We start from the raw sequence: 13,135 nt of genomic DNA, 5'->3' as shown, positions 1-13,135 counted from the left end.
AGCAATGATTTATTAGACGTAACGATACATGTATTTATGTGCTTGATTTTCTTTTTTCTAAAATTAAACACATCTTAAAATTTCTCTAAATTACAAGGATTTCTAAAATATGCGTTTAGCGAGTCGATCATAGGCACCGCGCCAAATGTACAGTTAGAATAAATAGTTGACGCAGGTTCTGCTTACCGTGTTCTACCAACATGCATCAATCGGTCGAAAGACTTGCGCATTTTCATGGCTTCATTGGTTTCGTGTCGATAAATTATTCGCCCGACAGTAATCGATGAATAGAGCCCGGGCCGAATAGCAATATTTTCCGAAATAACACGATATCGACGACATCTGTTTCAGATAAGAACAAGACGGTCGATCAGGGCATGTCATTGCCCTTGGCGCTGTTGGGAAGAGCCGAGATCTTTATGACCCTCAAAGAATATCATTTCGCGTTGGAAGATCTACGACTGGCCGCCGAACACGACTTGCCGGATAACTCGATGTAAGTGTTTGCATTTCAATTTATGGAACCTCAATTTTGGGTGCGAACCCCGACACGATATATAACAATAAAGGGAACGTTGAAATCGCTTAAAATGTCGCTTAAAGCAAGTATATACAATTGTGCAGTCAATTCTAAAAAAAATGTTTTAGGAAATTAGGGGAAGGGGTAAAGAGAGGGATACGCGCGCGTACTTGCTAAAATATTCAGAAGGGATGGGCACTTACCGGGACGTTGACGGCGAGTGCCTCCGAACGAAACTAGACTCCGGTTTTAGTCTATCCTCTCTGCGGTACTGCCGCTAGGGTTAACCTCGTGAAACTAGCCGGACGACTACATGAGCGATCCTTTGAGTAGATGAACAATAAACATTTAATGTGGCGCTTTTGAGGTCGGTTGCTCGACCGATACCGGACGGAGATTAAGCGTCACGAATGAGATTGAAATTTTTAAGTGTCCATTAACTTTGCGCGAGAAGCGAGTTATTTAAAATTAGCAACGATTTAATCGCAATTTAAGTTAGGCTCCTTTCGATACACTGTGCCTGATAAAAAGAGACTTGACAATTTCGGGAATCGCGCAAGATGGATCACAAAGATTTTAATAAGACTCTCGTGTCATTAATATGTACATTCTATCATGTGTTAACAAACTACTTGCTACTTTGCTGCGAAATCGAATTTGCAAGGACGAATAACATCGTAGACATGAAAGTTATTCGATATTAACATTTGTTACGCGAGAAACGTTGCACCTATATCACAAAAATTCCCTCGGTAAAGAGGAGAAGAAACTTAATGAATTGCGTGATTGCGTCATTTATTTGAGTGAAACAGGGTCAATTTGAGAAATACATATTTTGAGCAACGTGAACGTGGGCAACTTTCCAACTCGTCTTCATGTTCGTTCCCAAATCGAAAAAAGATACGAATCAGTTGATTAGCTGTCTCGTACTAAATGTTTACAGCACCCTATACGTGACACGCGCGCGGGTTAAATTACCATTATACACCAGAGGAAAATATCATAAAATCCCCTACGGCCAAATAATAATGAGGGTAATTTGCTCTACATTTGATGAAAATCAGCGAGATTAATAATATCTGCTAACAACTTGGCTATAAAAAAGAATTAAAGAGGAGAAAGGTTATTATATTTTCTAAATAACGTAGCTAACTTTATACAAAAAAATTTCTCTTTAACATTTTCAAAGTCTTTTTATATTAAACTTTGTGGATCTTTTAATAAAAATCTTCAAAAATTTAAACAACAGAAAAATATAATTTTTTCTAATTGAGAAATAAAATTTCATTAAATTTCAATCGATTATTATTAAAAGATGGCAAGGTTTCCTTAAATATTATTTAAGAGAAGAGGAAATTAGATTAAGAAGAAAATATTAAAATAATAGATATATATTGTAAAAATCTCTGAAAGAGATTCTCTTTATGCGTTTAAGGCATGAAAAGAAGCTTTGAATTTTTTATTCGTTATTTCTGCACGATTACATTATAATTCAATGCTATCTAATAGGGTTTCCGAAATTTCAGCTTTGCTTTAACGATATGCATTCCCCAGTTTATCGATACAGACAAGCATAGTTATCATTGCGTCATTCACATAGACACGGGTAAGCCGCGCTCATCACCTAGTCGCTGATGTTCTGCAAAATCGATAATATAAACAATATGCAAGCCACGAGCGAGAGAGCGAGCGAGCGAGCGAGCGAGCGGAGTAACTGTTCTGTCAATTAAAATCGCAACTGAATTAATGATGGATAAATGCAGACATGACGGATTACGCGGAATGGATTTTACCGATCCTCACGCCATTCAGTATTTGTCCCATATTGCAAACGGCTATTATGTTTGTAGGTACTATGTTTGTAGGTATTATGTTTGTATATACTGGATGTTAAAAAAGTCTGGACACGGTCGAATATCTCGATAAGGAAGAGTTTTACTAGAAAATGTTTCAGACAAAAGTTGTATGGCTTCGAGGGAGACATAACATGGTGCCATTAGTTTGACCTTGAAGAGTCACCTGAAGGTCACGTGAAGATCACGTCCAACTTTTTAAATGGGACACCCTATATGCTTTTACATATTCTTATAGCTCATCTCGAGAGCTTTCCAAAACATTATAATTAAGTTAGTTTTCATTAAGTACTTTCCGAGTTATGAGGCTTGAAATAATTTCTTAATTTTACATAAACTGTAAAATATCTAGTAAAATATTCATTTTTCGATTACCTTACCTTAATACTTTTATGTACAAAATAATGAGAGGAATCAATTGGTGTAAAGAAAACACATAGTTGTTTTGAAGAAAAAATATGTAATTTGCAATTAATAATTCCATATTTTTTTTTAAAAACAACTGTATGTTTTCTTTACACCAATTGATTCCTCTCATTATTTTGTACATAAAAGTATGAAGGTAAGATAATCGAAAAATGAATATTTTACAAGATATTTTACGGTTTATGTAAAATTAAGAAATGATTTCAAGCCTTATAACTCAAAAAGTACTTGAGGGAAAAATATTTTATTATATTGTTTTGGAAAGCCCTCGAGATAAGCTACAAGAATATGCAATAAAAAATAGAGGGTTCCATTTAAGAAATTGAAGGTGATCTTCAAATAACTCTTCAAGGTCAAACCAATGGTACCATGTTATGTCCCCCTCGAAGCTATACAACTTTTGTCTGAAACACTTTCTAGTAAAACTCTTCCTTATCGAGATATTCGACCGTGTCCAGACTTTTTTAACACCCAGTATATAGAGAAACGTTCTAATTATAATTACTACAATTATCGGGAAATATTCGAAATTCTCAAACGCGTGGGTAAATTTAGAAAGTCGGAATGCGAACGTACATTAACGATAGATATTATCGAAACATTTTGACTATTATGTTCAATCGTTTTCGCCTTAAAAATTTATATAAATAATGTGACATGGAGAGAAAACATGTACGTTCTGTTAGTATGACATAAATTATCGGGTTATCACGAAGAGATTGCGATGTCTGGTTGCAAAACGATGTATTCTCCCTTTTCTGTTTCTCCCTTTCCCCTCTGCCCTTTCCTTCCCTTTCTTTATCGCAAAATACATGGATTTTTACGCGAATCGCTTCTGTAAACAAAATAAATGATATTTTGTGGAGAGAAGGGACATCGCGTATCGCTCGACCACATTGCAAAATAATGTTTGCAGGAATGACACTCGGGGAAACACGTTTGCTTTATCACGAAATAATAGTCATTGCATTTTATGCGAGTGTAATTGCGAGAGAAATATTTCGCGAGAACAAAGACAGAGGCAGCAAAAAAGGCAGATTCCACAGACTCATATCAAATATCATTTTATAGCCATTTTTATGTCTCGCGTTTTTATCCGAATGTCATAGTTAAGAGCTGTAAGAAGGAAAGTTGAAGTTAAAACGGAAAGAGGAAACTTCTCATGAACGAAATGCACCGTGTTGAATTTAAATCGAGCAAAACGATGCGTAAGATAATTTGTTCTCTCTCGCCAAAGAGGTACAAACATTTAACGATGCAATATCTTTTGCTAAACGATAACTTTGTCGACAATATTATTGTAATTATTTACGATTAAAATATCAAGCAAATAATAAATTGAAAAAAAATCAGACTGATATTATTGGAGCATCATTTTTCAGACAAATAGAATTGGAGAAAAATGTAATCGTTGTCGCAAAAATAAATACTTGAAAAAAAAAATATTCTTAGATCTCATGAATTCTTCTTTCGTGTTTTTTTCACATTCAACGGTTGAAAAATTTGCCGGGCGAAGCTCACATTGTCGGAGCTAGAACAGAAAGATAGAGATTGACCAGATACGAGATCGAGCCATCAGCTGGAGATAGAAAGCCCCCGAGCTTCCTCGTCGGGGTCGCGTGCGAAATTAGATCGGCCCCGATCTCCGCGAAGGCAATTCGCGACTGGATAAATCGTGGATACGAGCCACCGGTCGCAATGAACCTGGTTTTTCTTCGGAACCTGACCAGACCCGCACTTCTCGTTCACACGCGCGGAGAAAAAGAGGCAGATGTTGAACATGATCAGGGGGAATAGGGAGAGAAGGTGAGAACGAGTCGAGCGAGGAAATCTCGTACGTTCGCCCGTCAGTTTGGCAAGAGGAATTGCTCCTCGAGCCGGTCTACACGTTCCTGCAAGGGCTTTGATCCAGATTACGGCAGTTTTCGGAGGATAAGCAGCAGTAGGCGACACGACGATGCGATTATCGGGATAAATATATAACGCGGGAGAATCTGAAGCAACGTTTCGCATCAGCGAAATTTTGTCTGTGGTGTTAAGTATGAAAAATTTATCATTCGTGTAATCTTATTTGGATATTTTAAGCTTGGAATGGTGAGGTGTAAATAGTCTTGAAAAAAATACTGCATGTTTCTTATATTTAAAATAGAGTATTTGTAAACAAGAGGTACAAAAGAAGAGGGAGAAAATATATAAATCGCGATATTTTTAAATCGATATGGATGCCACTATCTTAGCAAGTAACAGTCTCTTGACTTCTTTTTGTAAATTATATAAATTAAAAGTTGTCCGGTGTTTTATTATTCCTTTAATAGGCGAGAGGCGCCTTGGGCTTTGATCGCGGACAATGTAGAAGAGAGATTTAATTATCGAAATAAAGAGAGAGTGGATAGAGGAAGAGATGACGGAAAGCTCGAGGAACGCTTTCGTGCTCGAGATGACGGAAAGATTCTCGTCGTTACGAGGATACAATTTATTAAGCGGGCAGCTAAAGCGTAAAAACGCATTAGATTTATTGCTCGTGGATTTTACAAAATAAAATAACGCCCGTACGCGGCGTCACAGTATCCAAGATAGTCGTGTTGAATTAATGCTACGAGGGTAGCACTCGGCTCCACCGTTCGACCCTTGAACCTCGGGTAACCTTTAATCCTGCCGCGAAAGCTTTAAATCCGTTAAATGTCTCAAACTTGCGAATCACGATCCGCGTCGCAGAGAGAGGTCGACCGACAATGACAATTTTTATTAATTTAAGAGATTAGTTTCGCAATCAAAATCCACAGACACGTTAGAAAGATATTTAAAGGACAAAGTTTAGTTAAGAGATATTTGAAAGCGTCGTTTAAACGCGTGTGTGTTGAATGTATACTTAAGACAAATTGAGGATAGACTTAAATATATATACAGGGTGTTTCTTAATAAGTGCGAAAAATTTTAGGAGATGATTCTTTGTTGAAAATTAAGGGGGGGTTTTTCATAAACATATACTCCTACATCCTTCCCTGTGGACAGTTACACTCCTCCAAAAATGGGGGTAAAAATTAGTTTTTTATTTTTTAGGTTTTTATTATAATTTTGTTTTTGTTCCAATTTTCCCAACATTTACTTTAATTTTATTTTTATTTTAAAATTTAACTTCTCGTAATTCGAAACCTATGCTATTTAGCATCGTGCTGCGCACGATAACGTATTTTATTTTTTTTCTTATAAACTACTGATTTTATAAAAAAATAAAACAAACAAAAAAGTTTCTAAATAAATTAAACTTTTTAATGCATATTTTTAGGTGATCATATTCCGGCCCATTAAAAAGTTCTAATAAAAAATTGAATAGGGGTTGCTAGTTTCATCCCCTTATAACAATACGGGCAGATTGAAAAAAATATTACTAAATAACTTTTTTACTAGTAGAAAATATCCACCTAATTTTATTTCTTTAACTTGTTCCAAATTTGAGAAAAAAATAAAAATCTAATTTTTACTCCTATTTTTGGAGGAATGTAACTCCACAGGGAGGGACGTAAGAGTATATGTTTATATGAAAAATCCCCCTTAATTTTCGACAAAGAATCATTTTCTAAAATTTTTTGCACTTATTAAAAAATATATATACATATATTGAATTAAGCGCATCAGAGGAACGATCGCGGGGAAAAACCGATTATCTACCGGGTATCACAAAACATTTCCCAAAGCCTGTCCCGACAAGAAGATCCCCACGTGGCAAGATGACGCGTCGCGTTTCCTGCAAAAAGCGGAAGCTCTATGGGCGTCGGCGCAATCTCACGGGAGTGGATTAGCCGTCGATGCGAATTCGAGCGTAGAGAGAGGAGGAGAATGAAAGAGAAAGAAAGAGAGAGAGAGAGAGAAAGGAAGAGGTAAAGAGAGAGGGAGAGGGAGAGAGAGAAAGAGAGATTGAGGGCACCTTTGGCCAGGTTAATTAATGAAGTAATCGACGTAACCCCGCCTTGATTCTCCGCTTTGCTTAGTCACGGCTGTGAAGTGGTCTTGTTTCGACGTCGCCGACGCGGCTAGACTACCGTCTAGCACCGTTGTGCATCTCAATGACTCGACATTATGTCCGTTGATCAGACAACCCTCCGCAATTAACAAGTTCGCGGCGGCGCCGGTTCGGTTTCAATCCCAGAATGTCATGGAAAATAATGTAAATACGTGAGAGGTATCTCTTAGTAACTCTATATAAGACCACGTTGAGGAAGAAGATGCGAATAAAGAGAGATGGAGAATTCTAAAAATTTCATAAGATACGTCGTAAAAAAAAAAAGTAAGATTCTTTCAAATTTATTTACTACCACAGCTGCCGCGTCGAGCGTTTCGAGCTCCATAGGGCTTTTCCTGTAGCAGATGACATTTCGCGTACCACGCGAGAACGCTACACCTCGTTTTCGCGCCCATTGTTGCGGCATTAGTTATTGTTATATTAATTGTTATTGCGGAAGAATTATAGTGGATGCGCGCCGCGCTTCGACGCGAATATAATAAAATGGGAATCGGTTGGCCGATGTATCATCCGCGTAACGAAGAATAATTGGATACGTTGTAATTAATGGCGCGCGCTTTTCGTAGATCTTCGTATCGCCCCGTAGCGAGAGGGGCCAGGGGACAGGGGACAGGGGACTGCGAAAAGCGGGAGAAAATCCGGAGAGGTGGCTGGCCGCACCCCCGTCGATGTAGCCGGACCGCAGAGAAAATAGCTGCCGGATCGACCATATTTCTATCCGAGCGTAACGCTGGAAAGAGAACGTCGCGCGCGTACAAACGCTACCTGCCCCAGGCTAGATTATTTTTACGGACTACGTTTCGACATTGATACCGACATCGAGCGATCCGACGCAAATAATTTTCTCTGAGAATCGTTCTTTCCAAGGGCGATTTGTACCGATTGTACAAATGTATCGGAAAATCGATACCAAGCGATATTATTTAACGTCGAAACAAGAGAAATATTGAGGAGATAGATGTGTCGCTTGATCAAATTTTCTCGATTTTAAATTTAATTTATGATCCGAGAAGACGGTTTCTGTCACAAAAAATTTCGACAATTATTAATGATTAGCCAATTTCGCCCAAGACATATTTTCATGTATCTTTCTTTGCGGGCTAAATTTTAACTATTTCGAAGAGAGAGAATTCCGAGATGAATAGGAATATCTTGGTGCATTAACATTGAATTTGTGCTTTCATTGTAACATATGTATCTGTGATCCCCATCTTATCTCGCGTACACGAAAGATGAATACGTTCTCTATATCAGATAAATAGACTCGGAATCAGACATGTACGCGGTGGATGAGCAATGTCCTCTCTTAACCTCGTTACAATGCCGGTCCTGCGTTCATTACCCATACAATTGCGGGTACCTTCAAAAAGATGGCTCATTTTCCCAGCCCCTTCTACTGGCGTATCTCACTTATCTAAATGAACGTATACACAACAGCTTGAAGCCGTCTTCTTTGGAGACACAATTTCTTATGAAAATATTCTATTCTGCAATTTTGTCTCATATTTTTTTCATGAAGGATTACTCGCTTCATGGTTATTTCATAATTTTTGTCATACCTTGTACAGACGAGGCAATTTTTAAGAATATAAATGGAAATATTATCATTTTATGTTGACTTTAATAACTTCAAACTTTGTTCAAACTTTTCTGATTAGTAATCGATTGATTGAAAGTTATAGTAAAATAAATAAAAAAACAACTGTAGAAATGAATAATTTAATTCGAGCTAGTGAGTCGTTTGAACCCTAGACACATACAATGTATAAGAAATGAAATATGAAGGAGAAAAAGACTTCATTTCTACTTAATATTACGATAAGGGAGAGTAACTATTAGTGTCGTCGATTAATCTTGCGAGAATATTGTTCTCTTCAGAATGATGCCTGATGTTGCGACATCGTCGCGGCGCATTAAAATTCAAAGCTCCACCATTATTTGCAAGCAGCGAGCGTTTCTAATGCATCGCGCGTGCCAAAGTCGACGACCGACATGTACGAAAAAAGCTCACCACTTTATTAACTTTGAAACTTTTTACGAAAACGTCCGTCAACATTTTTAATACATTTATGCTCCTCAAAATCCGTCACGTAAATCTGCTAATGACGAAATTCGTAAAGGATCAATTGAAAGTTCAAACGGATCGCACAGTCGTTGGTCTCGGCTTTAATTAGATAATCTTTCTCACAATGACCCCTGATGTTCGTGCTCGTTTTTGATGAAAATTTTCCATCGTTTTTCTCTGTACAAATATCTGCTTTATTACTTGTCTCTTTTTTTTCTCGAAAGTCACAACGAAATTAATTTTCAACGCGATCGATTCGCTGGATATCGAGAGTCCGGTGGTCGCCGCGTCTTTCAAAGTAAAATAATGCCATGGTCGAAAAAGTCACGTCAATTAGCCTTAAGAGTTTCTTACGAAACTCACGATTAGAGTTTAAACAGCCACGGGACCACGATATATACATATATATATAATACCGCAGCAATTCTGGTTCTTGCGGACAAAGTGTACCGTTTAAACAGACTGCCACGGAATCCACCACGCTCACCGCGAACCACGGTAAGAAATTTAATATCCGCGTCCAGAAGGATTATTTAAAATGCCCGCTAGCTATGTTATCAGTAAAAAAGTTTTTCAAGTAAACCATATCGTACACCCGTGCTCCCTTCACGTCAATCCATTGCTCGCAGTTTTGGTAATCCCTGCCTTTCCGGTTTTTTTCAAGAATAATATCAAAATTGTGTATAAAGTTATTTGCGAAATTGATCAATTATTTATCAATCTTTTACATGTGAAATGTAAATTACACGACGAGGAATATTATAAATGAAAATGACAATTGATATATATTGCAAATTTCTAGTGAAATAATCTTTGAAAAAAAAAATTGAAAATTTATTATTTAAATTTTAACAAAAAAACAGTGATTTATAGTCTAATCAGGACATTAAAGGAAATCGAATACGTCACACGAGATTATGCGGAATTGTCTCTCGCTTGCGGCTGTCTCGAGAATGCCATTACGTCTACAACGATGAAGCCATTACGGTGAGGCAAATATACGTCGAGAGTATTTTTCTATCGACGCGAAGCGTCTTTGGAAGCGTCAACAAGATGGGCGCCGCCGAGAAGGCGATGAGTTCCAATCGATTGCCACTTGTCATTCGTATATTCGTAGCTGCTCCACTCACCCGCTGAACAAAGCGTGCGCCTAACGTGTGTACGTTCCGAGATGAGTGCAAAAAAAGACAAGGAAGGGGAAAAAAGAGAGAGAAGGAATCAATAAAAGCATTTACTCTATCTTCAAAAGAACGGAGGAGAAAAGGAGAGGCCAGTCGGGCCGAAAGAGCGAAGGGTGGCGATAATGAACAAGAGGAGCCGAAGAGAGAAAGGGAGACAGGCTCGCTATCAGGACACAGAGAGATGCAGGGAAAGAGGGAACAAGAGGACGAACGCGCCGGCCCGGTTTGATTTCATCCGATAGGTTCGCAATAACAGTGCAAATTATTATTCCGCTCCCGTCCACATCGATCGATATGTCGCTCTGGATCTATATATTGCATATATGGCTATGATCTGGAAGCCGACACCGTCGACCTTCCCTACCGAGTAACCCCGGAATTAACCCAGGCAAAGCAGGACGGCAGAGAGGTGGGAGACAAAAAGGGAAAGAGAGAGACAGAGATTCCCAAAGTGAGTACTCATGGAGCAGAAAAATATCGACAGATTGTGCGCTCGCGCGCGTTCACGCGCACCCACATGCACACGTGTGTAAAGAACGACGCTTTTAATAACCGATAATATTTAACGTGCGCCGAATTCAATTTATAGGAAAAACAGAGCTACGTTGTTCCTCCTCCATCGTGAGATCGACAATCGTCGGCGATTTTTCCAGCGACCGCAAAAATCGCGAAACCCACCGTCCGTTCTTTCTCGGGCGCGATGTGAAAAAAGTTCTCTCCGATTTATTTGCCGACAATAGAAACCGCCGAAATATCGGCGTATATCGGCGTTATTTATCCCCAAATATCGCCGATATTACGTCACCGCGCGTTGCAACGAGCCGGAAAATCAGAGCGCGCTCCTTCGACATTTCCAATGGCTTTTCGCGAAAAATAGTAGTTCGGAGGAAAAATTACTCGAAGATCTGCATATGTAGTATTTTCAGGTACTACGAGTTGTAAATAGATGCAAATACGTGACATTTCACTTTTAATTTAATTTCGAGTCGATTGTCGAATTTAAGAAAATATTTAAAGAGCTCGATTACAGAAATACATATCCGATAATGCGCGTGGCCCGGTTGTAGATTTTCTATAATTATTAACTAAAAGTGATATGCTTAAAATCCGTCACGCGACACCGGGGAATCTACACGGGTGAGTGAATGATATCGTATCGTATCGCGCCGTGTATCACAAAGGTAACGCGTGAATTTATCCCGATACACCGTCGTTACAATAGTGGGATGAGTGACGGCGCGCTCTGACGTTCGAAGCCAGAAAAATATTGAAAAATTGACGGACGCACGCTGCTACGGGCCTGTTGCTCTGTGTGTAGTGTTTAATAATGGATAATATTTGATACCAGATCCGCCCGGGGGCGGATATCATCGATGCCCATTCGTCAGCGCCATTCGTACGCCCCGTGCGCGCCAAACAGTTTTATAGCAAAAATCCAAAATATAATAAAATAACCCCTTTCAGAAGCGGTTCAATCGCGTCTTTTTTAGACTTAAAAACTTTGCAGCGATATATATTGGCTAAAAATACTTTACTTATTATCCGGTTTTTTATTACACGCGATGCACATACATATCTGTGTTTTCTATATTTAAAATACTGGATAAATATTGGAAAAGAATTCTTTTTTTAGCGAAGAATATAGATTTTATAAGAGAGAAAATTTGCTAGAATTTTAAAAGAAAGTGGAGCGATATAATGGATTTCCAGTAATAAAATGGGCTACCAATTTTATGCATAACGAGAATTCGCAGATTTTTAATGATATTATAATAAATGTTAATTTTATCATTTAGAATTATGTTTCGCCCGGTTTACCCAACCACTTTGATTACTCGCCCGATTTTGTTTCGTTGTCAGCGTACTTTCGCCAACTAAATCACATTATGAAATAATGATGTCACTAATTATCGGTAGTATCAGGTCTTAATTGAACAGATATTGACAAATATTTTATTTCATTATCATAAACATATATATTTATTGTAGTCGGATGTGTTATCTATAGCAGGGTATCCGTTGGCGCAAAAGCGGGATAATTTTCTGCACACTGGGGTAATAAATTACCCTTGGACTCGGAGAATAGCGTACAAGCGTGCCATTTTCTTTTATCGAAATGAATATTGTAATTTCCAAGCGGCTTTCTCTTTGCCACGTTGCATTCTTTTTTTCTTCTTTTATTATTATTTTTTTACATTTTTGTTTTTGTTACGAAATTGCTACGATTTATATCGTTGCTTTCTTCGGTTTGCAAGAAATTTACGTATACGCAGCGGGAAGTTGCAGTTTTGCAAACGGTGGATACGCGCGAGTTTTCTCTAACAATAATTTTCGTCCGCATCGAAAAATGCAAATTTAGTGAAAATCGCTTGTTTGCTATTTTTTTGCAGAATATAATAAATATTTTTAAATTCTTATATTTTATTCAGATTTCATCATTATTCAAGCGTATTTTAAAAATATATATACGATATTTTTTTTTAAATCGTGGCAGCATTTTTTTCCGGTAAAGCATCACCCGGTGAAAATTTGCAATAGTGTACCGCGAAGCTTTTCAATTATGAATAGCTACTATACGTACAAATACATATCTTTCAAATCTCTCTGTATCGATCTTTGAATATGCACATGTATGCGCGATTTTTGTATATGCTTACGTCACATCAAACATTCTATCGTATAGATTGCCATACACCAAATATGTATTGCGTGTACACCGAAGAAGGATATTCCTGGTAGTCGCGAAACTCTCTGTAGTATTTGCGTCTACTTCGTGAAACTCGAGAAGATAGTAATTTGAAGCTCTCGTCGAGGGTTTGGCGAGTGTTTATTCCGGAAGTACATATCGCGCTATCTGCGACGCACGTCGGGACATACGTGGATGGAATATTCATAACGCTCTTACGCCTTCTCGCCATTCGTTGTAAATGACTTGCAAATGTTTCGCTAATTACAATACAGAGCCGTGCGGGAAACTCGCTTAAATTCGGCTAATGAGTAATACGAAATAGCGCAACGCGAGCAAGAGAGATAAAGGCACGAGTGAATGACCATTGGGTCTCTGTATTT

General features: G+C 38.1%; 1 protein-coding gene across 3 annotated transcripts in view; it reads left to right on the top strand.

Annotated features, from left to right (window-relative positions):
* Positions 1–13,135, top strand: part of LOC145973251 (protein-lysine N-methyltransferase SMYD4) — a 62,116-nt gene that overhangs the window by 28,421 nt on the left and 20,560 nt on the right. For all 3 annotated transcript variants that reach the window (XM_083102499.1, XM_083102498.1, XM_083102497.1), the window contains one exon: positions 352–496. In XM_083102499.1, coding sequence (XP_082958625.1) covers positions 378–496 — 119 coding nt within the window. In that variant the 5' untranslated portion in view covers positions 352–377. The remainder of the gene's footprint in view (positions 1–351; positions 497–13,135) is intronic.

Source organism: Camponotus vicinus, unplaced genomic scaffold (genome assembly GCF_025532165.1).
Source record: "Camponotus vicinus isolate PSW18456_S1 unplaced genomic scaffold, iyCamVici1.0 SCAF_6, whole genome shotgun sequence".
Taxonomy (NCBI): Eukaryota; Metazoa; Arthropoda; class Insecta; order Hymenoptera; family Formicidae; genus Camponotus; species Camponotus vicinus.
The sequence above is the reverse complement of the archived record's forward strand: the minus strand, read 5'-3'. Positions and strand labels throughout refer to the sequence as shown.